This window comes from Trifolium pratense, linkage group LG7, assembly GCF_020283565.1.
Source record: "Trifolium pratense cultivar HEN17-A07 linkage group LG7, ARS_RC_1.1, whole genome shotgun sequence".
Taxonomy (NCBI): Eukaryota; Viridiplantae; Streptophyta; class Magnoliopsida; order Fabales; family Fabaceae; genus Trifolium; species Trifolium pratense.
In genome coordinates this window covers 47,004,185-47,027,291 of record NC_060065.1, presented here as the reverse complement: position 1 = coordinate 47,027,291, position 23,107 = coordinate 47,004,185, and the positions used below count along the sequence as shown (strand labels likewise).

Below are 23,107 nucleotides of genomic sequence, written 5' to 3'. Positions count from 1 at the left end.
TATTAGCCTAGTTCATGATCTATTGGTGATAAAAAAAATGACGTGATATATAGCATTTTCCTTTAAAAATATAGCTAGTTTGCATTTACATCTCTAGATTCCGTCAACACTAAAAAAATTCCAGATGATATTAGTTTGCAAATTTTTCGACGACAGACATGGACTTGCATAATTGTCAAACTTGATCAACACATAACTATCCAAAATTAGTCACCAGCTGATGTTCCAGACTTCCAGTAGGATGTTGTTTAAAGCTTTAAACATAACTAAATATCTAAAAAAATTGTGTAAAGTTGGCCTGCATAATTGTTTTTCTTCTCATTTTGGAACCATTTCAAGTTCGATTTATCTGTAGGTGAAGTTGATAGGCAGATTTTTACAAAATGGAGTTGTAAACAAGAAACTTTACAATCCCTCACGTCAATGTCTTACCCACTTTCTACCTAAGAACTCTAGCTTTTGATTGAGAGTAGCTAAATTGAGATTCAATAAGTTGAAAAAACATATACTACTACTTACGAAATTGTTATATAATAAATACTATAATACAACAATCATTATTTTCAAAAATGAATTTATCATTTAATATCTTTTAAATAGATTAACAAAAGAACAATTATTATGTTTAGATGTAATAAACTTCGCTCAATTTTATTCAAAATTTCACTTGCACAGCCAAGATAAATAGTTATCTCGTACTGAAACCTGCATTCATCTCCGTTAACGCTTAGAAACAAACCCTTTTTTTAAGGAGCTTCGAAACACCTTTTCAAGAAAAGGAGCTTAGAAACAAACCTATCAATATGATTAAGAAAAATTATGTGTATAACTATAACGAATCCTAAGCTAAGTTTAAGGTTAAAAACTCAAAAGTGAATTGCTAAAAATATAACAAAAATTAAGAAACAAAAGATGGTCTACTGCAACAAAATCTGATATAGATACAAAAAAAAAAAAAAACTCATTCAAAATGTACAGTTCAAACTCCTAAAATATAACATTTTGTAAGATGAGCATCTAATCTAGGGATAAATATCAAACAAAATCTCCAAAAAAATAAAATATTCTCGTGATTATGATTCATGAACTAGTGCACTCTCTATGATTCATGAACTACTTCTTGACACTGTTTTGTAAGAGGTGAAAGAAGTGGCATAACTCCATTGTAATAAGCATCCAGCTTCCTTTGCCCTACCATGTGAACGGTCTCTCAAATCATATAACCTCTAAGTATGACCCATTTGCACATAATGCTTTGGAACATTTAAATAGAATATCATGCTACAAGGACCATCAAGACTTACCAATTACCATATAAAGTAAAAGGTTGCATAAACCACCAACACAAGCCAGTTTGCGTCTATTCCGATGGTTTTGAAGATTGGAAATCTTTGAGTGGTTTTGGAGTTCCATCAATGGCCATATTTCCCATACTAACTTCCACGGCCTCCTGCTCGGTTTTTTCCTTCACCTTTATAGACTTTTCTCCGTTGATAGCATCAGGTTGCACGTTAGTCAGTGAGGGCTCAAGAGTCCGAGGACCTGCACTCATCCATGGATGAGTAAGGCACTGAGCGGCCGTTGGCCTTTTTTCAGGAACAAAGTCAAGTAATGGAACAAGGAAGTCAGACATGTCACTTGCATCTTGCTCGCTGAAATCATACTTCTCCATCAGCACCTTTGTAATAGGCCAGAATCGCAACCGGCGGATGTGTCTCAAATCACCATATCTATTGAAAAAGTCCCGGGAATAACGGCCGCCAAGTGCAATCTGAATAAAATGATTTTCAAGTTTTGAGGATGATAACAAATAAAATGTTGATACTAATAAATTCAAAATTCAGAAAAAAGCATAGACAGAGAAAGAGTAGATGCTATAGGATCATGAGGATAATGTCTATAAATAATGGAGCAACTGAATAACATGTTGGACAATGAAGCATCTATGATGCGTTGAATATTTTTCTCCTTGCGCGTGTCAAGAAACAAGTTGATATTATAACAACTTTGACATTTTACTGCTTACCTTGCGAGGCATCATTCCAAGAAGCTCCATCATCAATGCTAGATGATCCTGAAAAGTAAATATAAAAACCTCATCAAAACAAGTAAATAACCACAGCAGTATTTCAGATTTTAGTACATTTTTTCCAAAAGAATACAAAAAGATGGCATTTTCAGTGGGTACAAAAACAAAAGGAATGTCGCCAATTTTTTTTTATCAGTGTGCAATATTTCTGAGTTTCTGAGGAAATAAGGACTTGGGGCACAACAATTTTAAGACTTACGGTCTGTTTGGATTGACTTATTTGTGCTTATCTACTAGCATAAGCACTTGTGAGACTGTTTAAAATAGCTTATGGAAGCAACTTATAACATGTCCATAAGCTCTAGGATATCTTATGGAAACAGTTTATAGCTTCTATGAAAACAATGACTTTATTTTGTCTTTTATTATAGAAATAGATTATACATAAGCTCTTATATAAGCGCATATGCTATAAGCGCTTGATTAAGTTGTTTACCCAAAAAGGTTCTTCATTGAACTGTACATAGAAAATGTATGAACTAGTGAAGCTTCAATTCTAAGAGCACCAACAAAATAAACAAGTAAAAAAATGGAAAATAGTGCAAGTGCAACATCTTTTAGACCAAAAACCATACTTTAGGGTGACTAATAATTTCATAATTCTAGAGTATTGACATGAACTTATTTCTTTGGAGAAAAGTCTTCTGAGTGATCTATATGATTACACATCCAAAGCTATCCTTGTATCTCAACTTTCAGAAAACAAAACTGAGCATAACTTAAAAAAATCCTTAGATGAAATAGAAAACATTTTTCACACAAACTATTGTGATCACAAAAGTTGTTAGTTTTACCACCATCAACCTATGTTTGAAGCACAAAAGTAGAAGCAGCATTTTATCAGAATAATATTCCGTTTAATGTTTCTTATTTTTCACATGCATTTTAAATTCCCAAGACAGAAGATATATACAAAGAAAAAAGTATAGAAGTAAAGCCAACGAATTATTTTGAAGTTCAAAACAGGTTACCTCATCCCTGTCATAGTTATCACCACTGTGAGGATCAAAAAGAACATCGCCAGTGGCAAGCTCAAAGCAAATGCAAGCAAAGGACCACATATCAGCTGGTGTTGAGTATTTAGAACCAAGAAGAACCTCAGGACATCTATACTGCCTAGTCTGAATATCATTTGTAAATTGTTTATACGTCCAACAAGCATTGCCAAAATCCACCAGTTTGCACTTAAGATCAACAGCTTCGAGCAACTTTTTTCTGGTAGAGCGGCTACCTCTTCTAGAGACGTTACTTCCTTGTGGAACATCTTTAATTTCATTAGTCTTTGCTGATTCATCTTTACTTGTGGGACTATCAGATTTACTTTCACCATTTTCGGCATTTGGTTTCACATCATTACTACAATTATCTTGCTCAGGTGCTTCAGAATCCTCCTCTGCTACCTCAGAACCTTCCTTCTGAGCTGCTTTTTTGGCCTTTTTTTTCCGCATTTTCTTTTTCTGGTTCTTCGTTAGATCTCCATTTGAACTCTTATCATCTTTTGCGGTCCCATTCTTGGATACAGTCTTGCTCTTGGTGTTTGGAAGTACAAGTGGGACTCCTGATTTTATAGGATCCTTGGATGGATCAATTGGAGAGATAAGCAAGACATTTTCCGGCTTCAAATCAGTGTGTATTATAGAAAGCTGGCGATGCAAATAATCCAAACCGACCAAAACATGGTAACAAATTTCTTTGACCATGGAAAGGGGAACCCCACGATAATCACTATACTTGATAAGTGTGAGAAGATTATCACCAAGGAATTCAAAAACCATACAAACGTGCTGGCCATTAGGCCCTGAATGTTTAAAGTGGTCCAAAAGCTTCACAACACATTTCTTGTCCTCTAGATCCCCTTCAGCAATTTGTTTAAGAATCTTGATTTCATCCATTGCCGCTTCCGTGTAGTGCTGAGCACTCTTTTGAATTTTTAAAGCAACATATCGCTACAAACAAACCATTCCCTAATTCGTTAATAGCGTTTTAAATGAAATATCATACCATGTGTGTTATCTAGGCTTTCGACAAACATAATCACAAAGTGAATTGTCATCTAATGAAAAGAACTCCAATGACACACAATAGATATGACCAACTACTTAACAAATAAGAAAGAGAATCAAATCAACAAAAATATCTATAACTACGTACAAAATCAATTTTTTTTACTAAAGTGAACATACAACACACACACACTGAGTGATAGAGACAACAATAACTAGAATATTATTTTACTCGTTAGCCTTTCCCTTTTTTAATAGGAATCAAACTCAGTATTGTTGTAGGGTTTACAACTGTTGAGTATGGCTCGTATGCATCAGGAAGAGGCTGGGGACGGCCCAGGAGCTAAGCTAGCGGAGGGCATTAGGGGTGCCGGGGCGCTAGCCCCGCGGTACGGTTCAGGGGTATTGTTGTTGTTATCTAGACCGAATTATTATAAATACAGCTTGTAACATTGAAACCGAAATTCATTCATTCAGCTAATAGAAACCAATTGTAGCGACTTCTACAGTCAGAGAAGTACCCACCACTTGGGGAACTCCATTATCAAACTTCTTGTGTGTTCATTGTTTTGCTTTATTCGTTATTTCTCTTTTGTTACCAGTCATTCCAACAACAACACACACCCTGCGCACCAACCATTTGTGATAGACTGACCCTATGATAATAGCTAGAACTAGAATAAAATAATACAAAAGATCAAGTAGCAAAATCTCTTAATCCTCATATTAGTTGAGATTAGAGAATGATAAATTTCAGTTAAAAATCGATCAATCATTTTCTAGTATTGAAAAAAGCTTCAAAATACATAGAAAACAGAAAACAAACCATACATTATAGTCAAAATTCTCTATCACATTCACATACACAGTAGCACCCCTTCATAACCCAAAAACACAAAACTTAATTATCAATCAAAAAAACTCAAAAGCATAGATTTTTAACACAAAGAAACAAAGATAATCAAAAGGGCACAAACCAATTTCTGAGTATCCCAAGCAAGCCAAACAGTGGAAAAGTGACCCCAACCAAGTTTACTCTGAATCACATAACACCCATGTTTGAAAGTGTCACCAATTTGAACCGCATGATATCCACCGCGTCTGTAATCTTCAGTTCCTTCATCCTCTGAACTGTAATCACTCCCATCTTTACGGTCCTCCGCCATTGAAGTTGAAGGACTAACCCTAAATTAACGGAAAAGAAAACAACAAAAAATTGAAATTTGAAGTACTATGAATCAATTTGATTGATAATGGTAGTTGATGAGAAAGATTGGAGTGAGATAGAGAGAAAAGAAAAACCTTGATTTTGGTGAATGGTTGAAACGGGAAAATTAGGGTTTTTGAGTGGTATTGGTCTTTGTCTTCTTCTTGTTGGCTGTTGCCGGGAAAACAAACAAAATAAAAGTAAAAATCAGAAATTCTTTGTTTGGAAATAAAGCGATCAAATAAAATCATAAATTATTTTTTCGTAAAAAAAATCATAAATTATTTCAAAAGTAATCCCTATTCAATTTTAATGAATATTCTCTATTTTGAAAAAAAACAATTTGAAAAAAAATGAATATTTTTTTTAACAAGTTAAAATGAGATATATTAACAAAAAAGTCTCTTCGGCACAAGATGTGTCAAGATAGACTACAAGAATTTACAAATAGTCACGGAAAGAAATACAAACAATCATATAAGGCCCAAATATAATAAAAGATTAGACTACCAACTATGGTAATTTTGAGACTAAACTAACGTGTTAAATTAATGTCTTAGGAATATTGTTATATAAACTATAAAAAAAAAATAAGCGTCAACATTATAACTTAGATAAGACATTCAAAATCTCAAGAACAACCATAATAAAATTAGAAATGCATGCATGCCAGAAGGGCGAGCCGTGAAAAGAAAATACTGAAAACGCCGGTTATAGCTAGAGACCCAAAGACGGCTACCAAAAAAAGCCTTAATGATGTCAATTATTATTTTTTAATATTTTTTTATGAATTAGATTTGAGGGAAAATCTTGGACAACTTCATATTTTATTCTCTGCTGGCGTTGAATTGAGAAATATGTTCTAGAGCATAGTATATAATATATGGTCAGCAGTAGTAGTTTTTTCATATTTAAATTTAAACGTATTAGCTTACTTTGACTTGAAAATGTTATAATCAACAAAGGGGGTAGGAACTAACTAGGATGTATATTTCATTGTTAAGTTAACATTTTCAATGAACTTTTGATGTGACTATGCAAGAAAAGTTCAACCCATTGAGTTGGTGACGATAATTGGGTTATATCTGGTGCACTAGTTATATCCAGGAACAGATCTAGAAATTAATAAGATGGGGTTCGAATGAGCCGTTTTTTTTTAATAACAAATAATACATATAAAATAAAATCACTATAGTTTTTTTTACAAACATTGTAGCACCTAAAACAAAATAAAATTTTGTGATAAAATAAAGGAAAATGCTAACATGTTAAAAGTCGGATATGGTAATTTTGACTAAAAATTCGTGTAATCAATTTCTTAAAATTACAAAAAAAAAAATGCTCTTATCAATACAAATTTCTATCTTTAAATTCATTATTATTAGTAAAACTCTAAAATAGAATAGACAAACATATAGTATTAGATTATATATTGTATAAAAAGAAGTAGCTAGGAAATAAGATGTGTCATTAGCAACCCATAAACATTAAATGATCATCTATTTAAACCACTAGTACACAAAAAGATAACAACTAAAACACTCACTCTCTCCATTCACTTATAGGATTACATACACATATGCCCAACTTAACAACTTATAGATTATAATATACATATTTAGGGAGGGGTTGGAGCCCCTGCTCGCCCCCCCCCCCCCCCTCCAGTCCGACCCTGGTTATATCTTATGAAAAATGTTAAATAATGGTGGCCAACTTTTTTTTTGGGTACATAATGGTGGCCAAGTTTATAATTAATAAGTAAGACAATTTTTTATTTGGATCATTAAATGATTTAGATCAATAAGAGTCGTCAATATAGATAAATAAAATGTGATGTGATAAATTAATTTGACGGTGAAAAAGAATTTATGTGTAGTAAAATATTTGTTTCACGTTTACATTTGACAAAGTCAATAATAACATTATGGTTTTTTTAATGGCATTAGTATATCGTTAAAGATAATTGCTACAAACTCTCTTGACACTCACACTCTAATCGAGTTGAAATTAATGAGAATTATCATTTACTTTAGAAACATGTCTCATATAAAGTGATGAGATCCACACGTGTTTCACTTCCATTAGAGAGTGCATGTTAAAAGAACATATTGTTAAGGTTTACAACATTGAGACTTCGGTTGATTCTCGGCTCTATCCTCCTTTTTCATGGAATTATGGTTGGTGGCCGGTAAAACCCTTTGAAGAAGGTGCTGCCATATTGTTATATCATTCCCGCAATTTTATCTACTATGAACCTAAGAAGTATCGATGCAAGGTTTTTCAAATTCGTGGGACTCGTTCCACATCTGTTGGAGTAATTCCACATATTCCAAGTCTAATCTCATTGAAGGATGTCGTGAAAATTGAGAATTCATTATTCAAGGTGTGCAAGGTATAAATTGCAGGAAGAAAATGAAGTTCTTTTCTTGGCTCAAGAGTTTGCTTGAGATTTTTTGTCCAGACCAACTAATATCCGATGTGAGACTTCTTAACAAGAATGATAACGTGATAAGTACCCTCCCTCCTCCGGTAGTGAGGCTTTTGGGTGAAGAGTACAACTACTACTAAGAAATAATTTCCATACAGTAAGCATGGTTACGCTAAATTATAAGTTATGATTAGGCTAGTTGTTATTTTTGAATAAAAATACATGTTTTAAGTTGCAATTGATGTACTTTTTGCAAACTTTAATCTAGATGTTCATGTTGCAAATTATATAAGTTATGATTAGGCTAGTTGTGATTTAAGGTTTTATCGATATAACATGTTATCTTGTTGGCTTGGTTTAGACAAAAACTATGACGATTGATGCGAGATTCTGTTTTATTTTAAAACAGATTTATTCTTATTTGTAAGGTTTATGTTTTTTTATAAATAGAATTGTTATATGCATAGAGAAAAATTGAGAGAACTAGTTAGAGGCTCATGAATTCGCACAAATCCATTGACTTTTATTCCATACAGTATATTATATTCAAAACAAATTATAGCTCAAACTGTATGTTAAGCAAAAAAGATAGAACTAATTGAATATGGGCATAGGCAACTTTTTTCTTATAAAATTTGCAATGTAATGAAAATCATGAAAGTGGTTGTCTGCTAACAATTCTTTCTTTGGTGCAGCCTCCTCCTGTCCTTTGGAGATATTGAGAGGAGATGCTCTCCATGGTAATTTACTTCCTGACATCTCAGTGATTTATCAAAAAGAACTAAATGGTAGAGATCTAAACTGAACTGTCTTCAATGAGCTTCATCAAATGACGAATCGTTCTGAAAACCCAAGTTTGATTTCTGGATGGAACAATTTCTTAGTCAGACTTTATTTCTGGCCCAACTCTAGATTACTAGATTCCTTCCCCTAGGAACCAAAGGATTATTAAAAAAAAAATTAAAAAATTGAACTGTCTCCAATATAAATTGCACGGTAGATATCACACATAGTTAAGGTTCTCCAATAATGGACATGACCACACCAATGTCCTCTCGGTCTACAAAAAGATAAAGGCTTGATATTGAATTTTTTTGACACTAATGGTCCTACTAGCTCATGGGAGACAAAAACTTTGGCTTTTATATTGTTACTAGTATTTATTTATAGGGCCAATTTGTTACAACTTATTTTTTAAAAATATATTTTTTAAAAAATAAATAATTACTTTTTAAAGTTTTATTCTATTTGTTATAAGTTTTTCTAAAAAATAAGAATTAAAACAAAATCCAAAACTTAATTCAAATGAAAAGTTGTTTGAAGCAGCTTCTCTTTAAATTCATTTTTTAAAAATATTTTGGTTAAGGTAAACAAATTTAATTAGAGTAATTTTTTGTTGGGTTTTTATCGTACCTGAATTAGAGATGACTTCGCCAGTAGTGTTCTGCTTCCGTTTCGATGAATGGGAGGGGAGTTGTGTACCTGCATGTGCTCCAACACTCAAGTCAGTGTGAGTGTGAAAGAAGGTTTTCATAAAGGAATAAAATGTACCTGATTCCACTGTATGAGTGGACTATATATAGTCCCCAGCGCCGAGTCATAGTCGTTGATAGCTATTAATACTATTAATGGCTATCGGAAAATGGCTGGAGAGTCACGATGATCAGTTAATGTTCATCATTCTGGTGGTCGAATCTTATAAGCTTAGTCTTCTTGGACTGTCCCGCAATTGGACCGTTGACTTAAGCTTAGTCTTCTTGGACTGTCCCGCAATTGGACCGTGCTCGACGATCAAAGAAAAGATCACCTCAGCGATTGAGTTTTAGGCACAATTCAGAACAGGTTTTTAGGTCCCTTCCATCCTAATGTTAAAATTTACATAGTAGTATTAATTTGTCATATAAAAGTCTAGTTTTTTATGCTAAATTTATATGAATATATATTAAAAATTACTTTTTAGCTTATTACAAAACTAAAGCAAAAGATGGTTGGTCACTTGGTCGTGTATGCCGACTGCATTTCCCCTTAAAAGATGACAGTGCAATTTGTTAATTGTGCATTGGGCTTAGTTAAAGTTCGATATTATATTGTGTAATGCAAAGCAAAAGTTCAAAAGGTGAACATTCATCTATACCTTTTATATGTTTAAAATATACTATATTATTATATTGTATTTTAGTCGAGGATGGAAAAAGATCAAAAGTTCAATACTTCAAAAGTTCAATATCATATAAGCGCATATTTTTGAAGTAACAATACCTTCAAATTAGAGATAGAATGATGATAGGTAACTTTCTCGTGAGTTTAATTAAGTTAGCAGGAACGTTATATTATATACATGCAGGATGTTGGGGTCGAACTCCAGTTATCTCACTTATTCATCTTAAGAGTTAAATTTTCAGTCAATAGACTACTTTATCAAAAAAGAAAGAATGATACATGTAACATGTAATTAACCGAATAAAAATTAGTCTAAAGACGAACAAATCTATCGCTACCACAAGATATATTTTACACACTGATCAATGATCATTACTTATAATTATAATAATTAGATTGCAACTTAAAGCTATTCTTCTATTCTCAAAAGTGTTTTATGTGTAGATTGATCAATTGAACTATATAATCTTTCCTCACAAGTTCAACATTACTTAATCAACTAAGCCAAACCAATTGAGTTAAAAGCTATGTATGACTTTTTTTTTACTTGTGTCAAGCTTATAACTTTCAAGGGAGAACCAAATAATAAATCCATATGAGTTTGATGTATATTCGCACTCGCACACTACTCAGAGTCTGTTAATAAGAAAAAAAAAATTTATTAAGACAATTAGTTCCATTTAATTTTTAACTTTCAAAGTTTATTTTGAATATACTAGTAATTATGTCTTTGAATATTTTCACACACAATCATATTGAAAATAAAAGCATTTTTAAAAACATTAATATAATTTTAACAATTAATATAAAAAATGGAATATAAAATATAATAATGTGTCAACAGTACTAATTCAAAATTTTGTTAGGTGTGACATCCAATATCCAAATGGCATATTATTATGTTATATTTAATTATTTTTAAGTGAATTAAAATTTTGAACTAATTTGATTTAGGAGAATCCTTAATATAAAAATATGGAAAATGCTAAACAGTGCCCCGGGGCACTGGTTAAGCATCTTAAAATAGAAATTCTGTCTCGAAATGCGTGCATTCAATGCCTCAAAAGTACAAAAAGTTGTCTTTTCAATATAAATTTTATTTTTCATTTCCTTTTTAGGTATGCTTAACAAGTGCCCCGGGGGCACTGTTTAGCATGACCCTAAAAATATTCATAGTAAAAATTGGTGTATTTAACTTTTTAAAAGTCAAAATACTCAATACAATTTTTTTTAGTTTTTGAGTCTTATGGTCTATTTGATCCGTAAAATGTAAATACTAGACAAAACAGTACAAGATAGAACAAAACAAGACAAACATTTAAGGTATTACTCAAATTATGTCTTGTGCGATATTTAGCGAACAAAAAATTATTTTAATATTTTAAACAATTGTGCAGAGGACAAAAAGTTGTACTATAATTTAGAGGGGACAATAATTTTAGTTGTTGTCTAATGTCTTAACCACAATTTGTCAAGTATCAAGAAATAACTTTAAAATCAATTACAGCATAACTTAAGTTATCATGTTCAATACCTTATATTTTAGGAGATCCAAGACACTCTTAAAGTTCATACTTCATAGTACTATTCATTTTCTTTTGTGGTTACAAAATAATTATTCGTACATCAATTTGGTGGAAGTACATCAATTAGGCATAGCTTAGGCATTCACATTCACCTGCATGAATTTGACGTACGCATCTTCAAAAGTCAAAACTCAGTGGAACATTCTTTTTAGGTCAAACCAATAGAAAATTCCAACAAGTTTTCAGTGTTTTTAACCAAACAAGGAGAAATAACTCCCCCAATAGAAATATCAAGCTATCTCTATTTAGGTCCGGCATTGTTTTTTAAGGAAAAAAAAAAAAACTCATCAAGTTTTTTTTTTTTTTATATAATGAGTTGGGGATCAAACCCAGAACCTAGAGCTTATTATCTAAATCTCTCATCACTAGACCAAACCTAGTAGCTTAAAAACTCATCAAGTTACCATATTAAATTTGTAGCGTTAACTCCTTAATCATTTAGTCTTATTTTTTTATAGAATCATTTAGTCTTGTTTTTTATCTTCGGTCAATGCATATGAAAAAGATTATTGGAGTATTAATTATCTCATTAATCTTCACAGTTGTGCGTGTAATATACTTTTAATTTACCACAAAAAGTATCGTAACCGTTAATAAAATTAGTTGTTAAAAAATTCCACATTAATTATAAGACAATCTAAATATTTATTTATAAAATAAAGACTATTCTCAATTTTTTTTTTTTAAGCAAGACTATTCTTAACTTATAAATCGAATTTATAGAATTGTCTGTTCACATAACGAGAGAAAAGACAAGCATTCCATTATCTTACACTCCAACTACTGTATTTTTAGAAGAAAAACGCGTGGGAAGGAAGCACATGATGTAAAATGTATGTCAAAATTGGTTAAAAGCAAAAGAAGAAATAAATAATAGAGGAAATGAAACATAGTGCCAACCTTACGTAATCCATAGTTGAATTCAAAATCTTCAAACTTCGTTTCTAACTTCACAACTCTTTCTTTCTTTCTTTCCTCGCAACACTACAAACTGCAATCACAATGATATATACAACACAAAACAACATTCGTTATTAACAACAACAACAACCTTAAACTATTCATTCCCTCTACTCTTGTCTTGTTTTTGTAGATAACTATAGTTATACATAATTCATACATATATAAACATAATTAGTAACCATAATTATAGTTAAACCTTTAATTAAACCAAGATGATGCGAATTGTGGCGTTTATCTTTATACTCACTGCCGCGTTCTTATCTACGGCGGTTATATCTGGATCGCCGGCGACACTTACATTAGAAAGAGCTTTTCCGACGAATCACGGAATTGAGTTGAATCAGCTCAAAGCTAGAGACTTGTTAAGAAATCGGAGAATTTTACAGTCTTCAAACGGTGTTGTTGATTTCGATGTTCATGGTACCTTTGATCCCTTCCAAGTTGGGTAATAATTCAATTTCAATTCAATTTCACTTTTTTCAACTTTTTTCGTTTTGGGTTTTGCTTTTTCTGTTTTGGGTTTCGTGTGGTTGAATCAATTCTAAAGCTTTTTGTGATTTTTGGTTGATTCTTGAGTAATGGGTTTCTTAATTCGTTTAGAAATTTTAATCTTTTCTTTAATTTCTGTCAATATTTTTTTTCTTCCTTTTGTTGATCAATTTATAGTGTTTCTTTGTTCATGATGTTTCTCTTTTTGTTAAGTTATTATTATTAGTAAAAGTTTAAACCAAAGATTGCTTGATTTAGTTTTGTTTTGTATGGCTATCAACTTTCAGTTTTTTTGTTCTTTTTTTGGAAACTGTGATATGGCTTCTATATTTGTTTCATAATTTCCAAGAAGTTAGGTTTTTTAGCAACTGACACTACAGATTATTACTAGTGTGTCAGTGTCGTGTATAGTGTCAGTGTCGGTGCTTATTAATTCAGATTGATACAGGTGGTTACATTCAATAATTTGATTTTCTCAAGTGTCAGTGGCATGTCTAGTGTCGGTGTCCGTGCTTATTTCTTCCCCTTTGATTTGAATTCTATCTTCTTTTTGTGTGTGTGTTTGATTTGAAATTAATGGATTATTTCAGGCTATATTTTACAAAGGTGCAGTTGGGTACTCCTCCAGTGGAATTTTACGTGCAGATTGACACCGGCAGTGATGTTCTCTGGGTCAGTTGCAGCTCCTGCAGTGGTTGTCCACAGACAAGTGGATTGCAGGTAAATTCAGTTTTCTCTATTTATTGATTTAGTATGTGTTTTCAAATTTATTGATTTAGTATATGTTTTCAAATAGTGATCAATATAATGGTTTATGGATTTTGTTGCAGATTGAGCTCAACTTTTTTGACCCCGGGCATTCATCAACATCATCTTTAATCTCTTGTTCTGACCGAAGGTGCAGCAGCGGTATACAATCATCAGATGCAACCTGTTCCAGTCAGAACAATCAGTGCTCTTACACTTTCCAGTATGGAGATGGTAGTGGAACATCAGGCTATTATGTGTCAGATACGATGCATTTGGATACTATTTTCGAAGGATCCGTGACTACAAATTCTTCAGCTCCAGTAGTGTTCGGGTGAGTTTTCATGTGCCTAAAATGATTGATACATAGCATTTCTCACTTTTCATGTTAATTGGTTTAATTTAATCTCGGAAAATGTTGCTTTGTGAATCGAGCAGTTGTAGTAACCAACAGAGTGGAGATTTGACAAAATCTGACAGAGCAGTCGATGGTATATTTGGATTTGGTCAACAGGAAATGTCTGTGATCTCTCAGCTTTCCTCACAAGGGATTGCTCCTAGAGTATTCTCACATTGTCTTAGAGGAGATAGCACTGGTGGAGGAGTATTGGTTCTCGGTGAGATCGTGGAACCTAACATAGTTTATACTCCACTTGTTCCATCACAGTAAGTCTTCTCTTGAAAATAAAATTGCTACATTTTAACAATCCTTCGATCAATAATTTTTTTGTTGTTGTTAAGTTCCATGCTGATGGTAATCTTAGTTATTTGTTAAACTTAGTGAGTTATTGTAAATCTGCGTGCTTGTTCTTTGGAGCCTAAACAAATGCTCGTGGAAGTCATTTGGTGTCCAAGGCTTCTAATAATGCATCTAATCAATATGTTAAAATGCAGTTTCTATTTGCCAAATTATAGTTTACAGCTTATACGTTAGGAATGTACTTGTGAAGAATGAAATGCCTAGACGACGGCACATTTAAATTTGGTATCAATGTACTGTTGTGAAAGTGTTTGAGTTTTGTCATCTACCTCAGTACTTGCTATTAGAATAGATGATTAGTGCCTTGAGCTATGCTAAATGCTAACGCTAAATTTAATCAGGGATCAAATGAATCTATTTCATATCTGGGAAAAAGGTTAAATCGGAAAGAAGTTGAAATCATCCTTCATACCTGAAAGGAATATAACTTATGGATTAAGAATAGCTTATGGACAATTTATTATATTTATATAGTTCATGGACCAAGTAGGACAGAGAATGATAGTTTAGGGACCAAATTTAAGGCTTACTTTAATTGTAGTCAAGTGTCTTCAAAGATTGTCCATCTAAAAAGTGTTTAGTTTAGCTAATTGCACCTTTCATACATATTTCAGGCCTCATTACAACTTAAATCTACAGAGCATCTCTGTCAATGGCCAGGCATTGCAAATCGATGCATCAGTTTTTGCAACATCAAACAACCGAGGTACCATCGTTGATTCTGGAACAACTTTGGCATACCTTGCAGAAGAAGCTTATGATCCGTTTGTTAATGCGGTGGGTTTCATTCAATTTATCAATAACATATTAACATTATGTTGCTTTAATGCTTGATGTATTTTAATTGGCAATCATGGCATTATTTGCTTGGTTAGAGGTTTATCAAACATTAATAGCAAAGTGATTCTTTTACTACTGCAGATTACTGCTACGATACCACAATCTGTACGCACTGTTGTTTCCAGGGGAAATCAGTGCTTCTTAATTACTAACAGGTTAGGCTGAACACTTCGTACATCTTATATTTTTCTGGATTTCTTGTTGCCAATTATGCTCTTTTTCGCTAACTCCTTTCTCATTATCGTGCTTAGTGTCACCGACATTTTCCCTCAAGTGAGTCTGAACTTTGCTGGTGGTGCATCACTGGATTTAAGACCACAGGACTACCTTATACAGCAGAATTCTATTGTAAGTATTCAAGCTTCAATTTAATTTTGTTTTTCATTTTTCTGAGGACCGATTTGGATGTCTTATTTATTTCCAAATATATTATTTTAAGTCAGATAGAGTTGCATTTGACAATTATTGAGGAACTGCTGCCTAATGTTCCTTTGTGCAGGACATTACATGATAACTTATTTTATTGAGCGAATAATTTATTAAGGCATAGGATACTGCCAATATTATTCTCAAGTAAAACAAACTCCATTTGCAATTCCAATTTATTTGATTGAATTTTCCTTTCTTATGCTTGCTTGCTCTTTGTTGAGTCGAGTGCATTATCAGGAAATACAAACAAGTAAAGACAACTTTTCCTGTAATTCTCATTATATGTCATTTACCAACCAAAATATGGTACCTTTAGAGTGTAGAGACTAGAGAAAGTTTTAACACATGTCTCAGATACTTCACAGAAAACTATTGGATATTGTTAATGTTGACGGTTGACAGTTTTGATTACATTTACATGCACTTTGTTTTCGGTATTCAGCTTATGCTTCACTTTGTTCCGTTTTTATATACCGAATGTTATCTTACTAATTGCTACGATGAACCAATGCATGTTACAGGGTGGTGCAGCAGTGTGGTGTATTGGCTTTCAGAAAATCCAAGGTCAAGGGGTGACAATTCTAGGAGGTATAACACCATATTAACCTACGATGATATCAATTTAAAAATTAAAATATCATTTCTTGTACTTAAATTATTGTTCATAATCTGTTAAGGATATTTTCTTCAAGAGTATTATACTATTACTAACAACATCACTTTGTGTTTTGGCAGATCTTGTATTAAAAGATAAAATTGTTGTTTATGATCTGGCCGGTCAACGAATTGGATGGGCTAACTATGACTGTAAGTTTCAGCTACAGTACAAGAGATACATATAGTGAATTTCATAGAGCTATCTTTGTTTATCCTCGATGTTACATTTGATTCTGATCACGCTGTTAATTTAAATTCAACAACGTAGGTTCTTTGTCGGTTAATGTCTCTGCAGCAATTGGCACCGGCAGAAGTGAATTTGTGAATTCCGGAGAGATAAGTGGAAGCACTTCTTTACATGACGGACTTAAGTTGTCAAAGACAGGGTTTTTGGCTTTCTTTGTAACCTTGATTTGCTGCTTTGTGTTTTTATAGTATTTATTTATGCAGTGAGATATAGATATAATATTCTTTTTCCTATGTATATTCTATTTCCACTGTATATTTGTGATAATTGGAGAGACCACATAATATTTTCAACATTGTTTGTGTTGTGCCTCATTTCTGCACAATAGGTTTTTCAGGTTTAGGTTTAGTTGATTCTGTAGAATCTAAGCATTAGTTACTCATCTGTTACTTTTCATCAGTTTTGTAAATTACTTCACAGGATTATTGATTGAATTGCTTATACAAGTTATATAATATAGTTTTTTTTTTACCCCCCTTGTTAAGTTAAAGCTTAAATTCTGCACATAATGACTGTTGTAAATTGCATCACACACTGTAATAAATTTATGTCATCAATTTGAGATCAGACGATTTAGATCACTAACTGCAGAGCTTAGTTATTGTAGGAAAATTGATCTCCTTAGAGATGTGGTCTAGATAAAAGCAAAGCGGATATGATAATTTCTTGTGACAAACATAGAGCTCATGTAAATCAATAATAAACCACCAGAAAGCATCTCTCCGAATATAGGGCTCATGTCTCCGAAGGTGTAGCTTAGTGGTAAAAGAGTTGAGACGCCGAGGGAGTTTAAGTAGGAGGTCCAAGGTTCAGTATCCGTTGCTAGTATTTTTTCCTCTCCTATAATTATATACTAACAACTAATATTTGCCTATAAAAAAAATAAAAATGAATAAACAAACAGAAAGCAACATTGGAGTTCTTTTTGAAGTTCATAAGGAAGGCACAAATATAGGAGTCTCAGATCCAACACTTTTTGTGTGTGTTGTATGTATGTCTTTTGCTGCTTTTGAAGTTGGCATTGCTTTGAAGGAAATGCTTATATCCTCAAGTAGAATAGAAGTCTTTAGTATCCTTTGGCTTTGAGCCATACCTTTCATATTGCACCCATCTCTTATGGAAGCAAATAATAGAGACAAATTCTTCATGCAGAGCTAGGTTTGGAATTAGGATGAATATATGTTTGGGGACATTGTATGGAGGGTACCCCCACATGGAGCACTAAGCCTCTTTGGAAGTTTGGAGGGAGAGGAATTAAGGGCTATGGGAGAGACTGGAGAAGAAAAAGATAGAAATCTCAAAGCTCGGGAAGGCTTTGTCACAGTTATGCCTAACTGAGAAAAAAGTTCAAACACCAAATTCTCTATTGTATTGTACTTTGACATTTAATGAAAAGAAGTAATAATCCCATTGTATCAAAAATAGAAAAATTCGACTGTTTCCGGAGAGGTCACTTGGTTGAGGATTTGTTCTTCAACCTTGAGGAACTTGGTTCGAGAGGAAAAAAAAATAGAAAAATTCACCATGTCATGTAATTCTTGAGTTTTTCAAATATGTTTTGTGATAAATAAATAAAATTTAGTTGTCTCATGTTACTTATGTTTTAACATTAGAGAATAATAAAAGTGTAAAAAAAGCTCTATATCTATTGACATAAAGGAAGTGATACCCTCTACATCAGCCACATTATGTAGTGATCATTACAAAAAAGATGCATCCACATGGATAATCTTCAGGCCTAGAGCAACACTATGATAGTCCTAAAATTGTGTATGCTTATTTGAATGAATTTCAATTTATAGCTAAAAAATTAATTATTTATCCTCACACAGCTAACTTGGGTTACAAGTTTCCTCCTCCACAAGGTAGTAGCTCCATAAATGTTCCTTACAATTTAAAACAGCAAAATTTCATCCAACCTTGTTTATAATAGCCCAAAATTTCTGAAATACAAAACTACAGTGTAGTCTTCCACCTACATAGAAAATAAAAGAATTTCAAACAAGGAAAACACAAAATAAAACAAATAGGGATGATAAGTGAAGAGAAAAAAATGATTTGAAGAACTTTTCTGTGACATGATATGCCGCAGCAACGCATATACTCCCTCTAGTCCTTATTATAAGAAAAAAATTGTTTTTTTAGATTCATAGAATGTTTGATGTACCTAGTTCATGATATGGACTAGATACATCAAACATTCGATAAACCTAAAAAGTAAACTTTTTCTTATAACAAGGATCAGAGGGAGTATCTAGTAGTCTTATGCGTATTATACATGCAAGTCATATTTTGATTCGATACAAAACTGAACTCAAATGATATGAATCTCTATCGTGTATCTAATTTAGATATAAATCTTATTATGAATCCCTATTCTCTATGACGAATTCCAATTCATTCTAATAAATCACTACCTAAACTTAGTGTAGCCAGCCCATATTTTTGTCAACTTTGTATAGTTAGCCACATTTCTTTCGGAATTTGATTTACGACTTAAATTTTTCATTATTTTGAAGTTCATATATGATATATCAGCTTATAATTTTGCTGTATTACTTGTTTTTTCTTAGAAATGTCATATTTTTATTGGTAACGTGTCTTACGAGTCATAATAAAATTCAATTCACAATTCCAAAAATAGATCTACCACCAATTCACAATTTGAATCTCAAATATAGAAAACCATGGTCTTACCTCATTACTCATTTAGAAGAAGTGATGTGCAAGAAAGAAGGGAAGCAAGTTCATCTTCTGTTGCCGTTCCAAATCCCTGCCATCTTACTCTACCAAAACTATCTAGGAGGAAGATATACCTGTGAAGATTAATGTTAAAAACTATAGTACTCATAACTTCATTTTACTAAGAATGGATGGTATAGTGTTTAAGCAAGTAAACACTTTTATACCCGGTGAGGAGATTCAGAATCTTTAATTCTTTTCTGAAATAATAGTGGTCACCAAATGAATACACTATTTTCCTTTGAAGTGTATCCTTGCTTTCATTTTGATTAGGTTTCTTCATTGTCCACAAAAGGAGACGTTTTATAGGAGCCCGACATAAAAGCCATGAATCTATAAATGATACCTGATAGAAAATGCAAAAACTTCATTTTTAGTTGATCACTCAAAAGGTGAAAAAAGAAAGAGGTAATAACTGTTCATTTGGATAATAAAATCAGAGATAAAATTTGGAATGGTAATCTTGGTTCTGTCAAAATTTGAATTGAGAATAATAATTTTTACATTTTGGAAAAAATAAAAGTTTAATTGATGTATAAAGACAATAAGAATTCTACTAAATAAATAGCTGATTGATATATCGCACTCAATGACGACAAAATGCACAATATCTCAGCAAAAGCGATTATTACCTGATATAAATGAGCATCTTTTGAGTTACCAAATGCTTTAGCAAAAGGCGCGGTCCAAGAATTAATCATTTCCTGTCATGGATATAGAAAGGAAAAGGAATTTTATTGCAGCAACAGCAAATCGAAATCAAAACAAAAACAAATAATTGTTATTGAAATGCCTAAACAACACAACAAACATAGTACAGTTCTTTTATCTCTTTTAATCCGATAAAAAAGGTATAAAAAGCACTTCTTCAGGGTTGAAATATTAGGCTATGATTGAAAGCAATATATAAATGATTTTCCAGACAAAAACAATGACTGTTTAGTCTGAATCACAAACACAAACAAGTAGTTTTGCATTGAATCCTTTAGTATCATATTTCTACCATTTCTTGTTTTCCCCATCTTTCTACTCATATTTAAACTCCTTTCACCGTGGACAACAAAACATAAGCAGTGTTGTTAACCATGGATCGCAAAATATAGTGGTTCGTTCAAATTCTGCTATGCAACAGTTCTTTTTTGAAGCAATGCAACAGTGTTATAACAGACTATTTGACAACATTTTTTGTACTAAATAGCATATCACAAAACAATAGTGTTTTGTTCAAATTCCACCGTGCTATAGCCAATATTTAACAACATTGAATAGAAGACATTGTTCAGATTTCGAATTGAATAATAAGATTACACCAAATGCTACCATCAAATGTGTTAATCATTTAAGATATAAATGGCAGGTGTTGGCGGCATTTGAATCATGAGCACACAATGCAATAGTGTAGATACCAATAAGTCATATCTTTACAAAACTCTGCTATGATTCATTACCTGGGAACTTGCTCGAAATGACAGACAGACCAAAGATGCCTTGGGGACGGACGACTTGTCAGAATCATCTTTACTGTCAGAAATACGAATAGGAAGCTTCATTGTTTTACCATCTGAGAAGCGAACTTCGATATCAGGAAATTTCACAGCCACCATAGCTGGTATAATCACTTTATTAGCTACAGCAACCTGCACAACACAATTACCAATAAATGTCATACTCTTATCTGGTACCCTCATGATGTACTTCCGATCTAACCAACTCATTACTGCCACAGGTTAAGTAGATGATGATGTGCATGTATTTATCAAAAAATAATACACAACTGTTGAGACTAGCCTATCAGAGAAGTCAGTTCCAAGCATGATTTAACAGACTAATTAGGCAAACTATCTGCTAAAACTAACCAACTTAAGGATTTCAAGAGTTTGTTTTAACTTTATATAGGTTATGAGGTCAACTTCATTGTAACATATAGCTCCAAATTAAAGGTGTAAAGCTATCTTTATCCCTCGGTAGTATGGAATATTCCACATTACAACATGCTATTGAACAAAGAGCTTGCTTGTATTGACTTATTTGAACTAATCTACCGACATAAGCACTTGTGAGACTATTTGGGAGAGTTTACAAAGATAGCTTATAACATGTTACATGTCTGCAAGCTGCTATCAACTTATTTCCATAAACTCTTCAGGATAGCTTATGGAAACAACTTATAGCTTATATATAAACAGTTTGACTTTAGCTTATGGAAACAGCTTATAGTTTATACATAAACACTTATATGACAATGCTTGTGCTATAAGCACTTATTAAATTGTTTATCCAAACAAGGTCAAAATATCAATCAATGGATGAAATAGTTATTTTCCACTAACAAACTAAATCCAAAATCTAAAAAATTATCATCATCAATTCATCATGATCATAAAATTGCAATACCTTACCGCCATGTTTCTTGTACTCAGCCATATCAGCAAAGTACCCCCTACTCATTTCATCATTTCTGCACAAAACCCCATCAACAAGTCAACACAAACACTTCACTACACCACAACAACTCAACCAAAAAAAACACTTTCTTTACACAAACCCATAAACAAAAACAACAAAAAAACTTACAATCTAGCTCGCTCTTTTGCAATTGCGTCCTTATTTACAAGCTGCACAATTTTCCCCCAATTCAACAAAATTTTAACAAAAAAATAAAAATTCAATTTTTACCACATTTTTGTTGTACCCATGAAAAGAAAAACGGACCTGGTGCAAATCGAGGAAGCGTTTGGGGGTGAGGCGAGAGAAATGGGGAGAATGGAGATTCTCGTTTTGCGTGGTGGGTATGGAAGCCATAATCGAATCTCTGACATAGAAACGTCGTCGTATGCATTGCTTCAAACCTTGCATCTTTGTAATTACTTCGATTTCGATGCGAATTATTTATACTTCGTCTTCTTCGTTGAACACTGTGTCTGTAACTAGCATTACTCCATGTCTAGGTCATGGTCACGCACTTTTTTGTTTTTATTTATATTTTTATAATTTAAATTAATAAATGAGCCCACAAATTATCCTTTGATTGCTTAAAAAAAAAATTATCCTTTAATAACTTCATTTTTTTGGGGTGTCAAATTAATAATTTAATTTTTTTTGACTGATTAATAATTTATTTCAAAAATTGTTTAGAAATCAATTTTCATTCTTAGACTACTTTTAGTGAGTTGGATTATGTGTGCTCACCAAAGTAAGAACATGTCTTAAAGTTCAATAAGCGTTATCAAAGATGTTTAGAAATTAATCACTAAACTTTGTCAAAAAAAAATTATCCACTAAATAGATTCTCACATTGTAAAGATAAAATTTAAGTGAGTTGGATTTCATGAGTTCAACGGAATTATAACATGTCTCAAGATTCAATCTTTTACTATCTTTTACTAATAAAAAGAAGGTTAAGTTACTCATAATCAAGCATTGTGATGATGTGACACTCTATAAGAAAAGTTTACCATCACTATTAAAAAATCTTTTCATCATCTCTTTTAATTAAATCATTTTAATTTTAATTATCAATATATCAAATTATCACTATATAACTTCTTACAAGGGACCAACTAATATTATAATTTCCATGATTGTTGGAATTCTAAAATGAAAAATTAAATTAAAAGGGACCAACTAATATATAAGATTGGGTTATGTTAACTTGTGCCCTAAAGGCACATGTTAAGCTACCTAAAAATAGAAATAGAGCATTTAATGATAGAAAACATTTAATGTTTAGAGAATTGAATACACCACAAGTTCAATAAAT

General features: G+C 32.3%; 3 protein-coding genes across 4 annotated transcripts; 1 reads left to right on the top strand and 2 right to left on the bottom strand.

The window, feature by feature from the left end:
• Positions 1–938: 938 nt before the first annotated feature.
• On the bottom strand, positions 939–5,518 carry LOC123895466 (serine/threonine-protein kinase SRPK-like). 2 transcript variants are annotated; one of them, XM_045945823.1, is made up of 5 exons: positions 5,395–5,518; positions 5,070–5,277; positions 3,061–4,035; positions 2,027–2,074; positions 939–1,771 (listed from the first exon to the last, which is right to left on the bottom strand). In XM_045945823.1, exons 2-5 carry the CDS (start codon positions 5,256–5,258, stop codon positions 1,361–1,363), a joined length of 1,623 nt encoding a protein of 540 aa, XP_045801779.1. In that variant the 5' UTR covers positions 5,259–5,277; positions 5,395–5,518; the 3' UTR covers positions 939–1,360. The 2 variants fall into 2 exon arrangements, with proteins under 2 accessions (XP_045801779.1, XP_045801780.1); XM_045945824.1 differs by having other exon boundaries at positions 5,070–5,432.
• A 6,690-nt stretch (positions 5,519–12,208) lies between these two features.
• Positions 12,209–17,076, top strand: LOC123895464 (aspartic proteinase 36-like). Its single transcript, XM_045945820.1, has 10 exons — positions 12,209–12,881; positions 13,516–13,645; positions 13,756–14,006; positions 14,111–14,338; positions 15,047–15,209; positions 15,354–15,427; positions 15,524–15,620; positions 16,223–16,289; positions 16,437–16,508; positions 16,627–17,076. Exons 1-10 carry the CDS (start codon positions 12,649–12,651, stop codon positions 16,791–16,793), a joined length of 1,482 nt encoding a protein of 493 aa, XP_045801776.1. The 5' UTR covers positions 12,209–12,648; the 3' UTR covers positions 16,794–17,076.
• Positions 17,077–18,143: 1,067 nt separating this feature from the next.
• LOC123895465 lies at positions 18,144–22,316 on the bottom strand. Its single transcript, XM_045945821.1, has 8 exons — positions 22,060–22,316; positions 21,922–21,962; positions 21,742–21,805; positions 20,796–20,984; positions 19,980–20,051; positions 19,515–19,693; positions 19,303–19,421; positions 18,144–18,580 (listed from the first exon to the last, which is right to left on the bottom strand). Exons 1-7 carry the CDS (start codon positions 22,201–22,203, stop codon positions 19,307–19,309), a joined length of 804 nt encoding a protein of 267 aa, XP_045801777.1. The 5' UTR covers positions 22,204–22,316; the 3' UTR covers positions 18,144–18,580; positions 19,303–19,306.
• Positions 22,317–23,107: the final 791 nt, after the last annotated feature.

Excerpts from the sequence above, each read along its gene's own strand:
- LOC123895466 (XM_045945823.1), bottom strand. The coding sequence starts at position 5,258 with ATGGCGGAGGACCGTAAAGATGGGAGTGATTACAGTTCAGAGGATGAA. Across the intron at positions 4,036-5,069 it reads CTTGGGATACTCAGAAATTG|CGATATGTTGCTTTAAAAAT; the intron begins GTTTGTGCCCTT and ends GTTTGTTTGTAG. Across the intron at positions 2,075-3,060 it reads ATAACTATGACAGGGATGAG|GATCATCTAGCATTGATGAT; the intron begins GTAACCTGTTTT and ends TTTACTTTTCAG.
- LOC123895465 (XM_045945821.1), bottom strand. The coding sequence starts at position 22,203 with ATGCAAGGTTTGAAGCAATGCATACGACGACGTTTCTATGTCAGAGAT. Across the intron at positions 21,806-21,921 it reads GCAAAAGAGCGAGCTAGATT|AAATGATGAAATGAGTAGGG; the intron begins GTAAGTTTTTTT and ends GGTTTTGTGCAG. Across the intron at positions 20,052-20,795 it reads CATTTCGAGCAAGTTCCCAG|GAAATGATTAATTCTTGGAC; the intron begins GTAATGAATCAT and ends TATCCATGACAG.
- LOC123895464 (XM_045945820.1), top strand. The coding sequence starts at position 12,649 with ATGATGCGAATTGTGGCGTTTATCTTTATACTCACTGCCGCGTTCTTA. Across the intron at positions 12,882-13,515 it reads TTTGATCCCTTCCAAGTTGG|GCTATATTTTACAAAGGTGC; the intron begins GTAATAATTCAA and ends GGATTATTTCAG. Across the intron at positions 16,290-16,436 it reads AGGGGTGACAATTCTAGGAG|ATCTTGTATTAAAAGATAAA; the intron begins GTATAACACCAT and ends GTGTTTTGGCAG.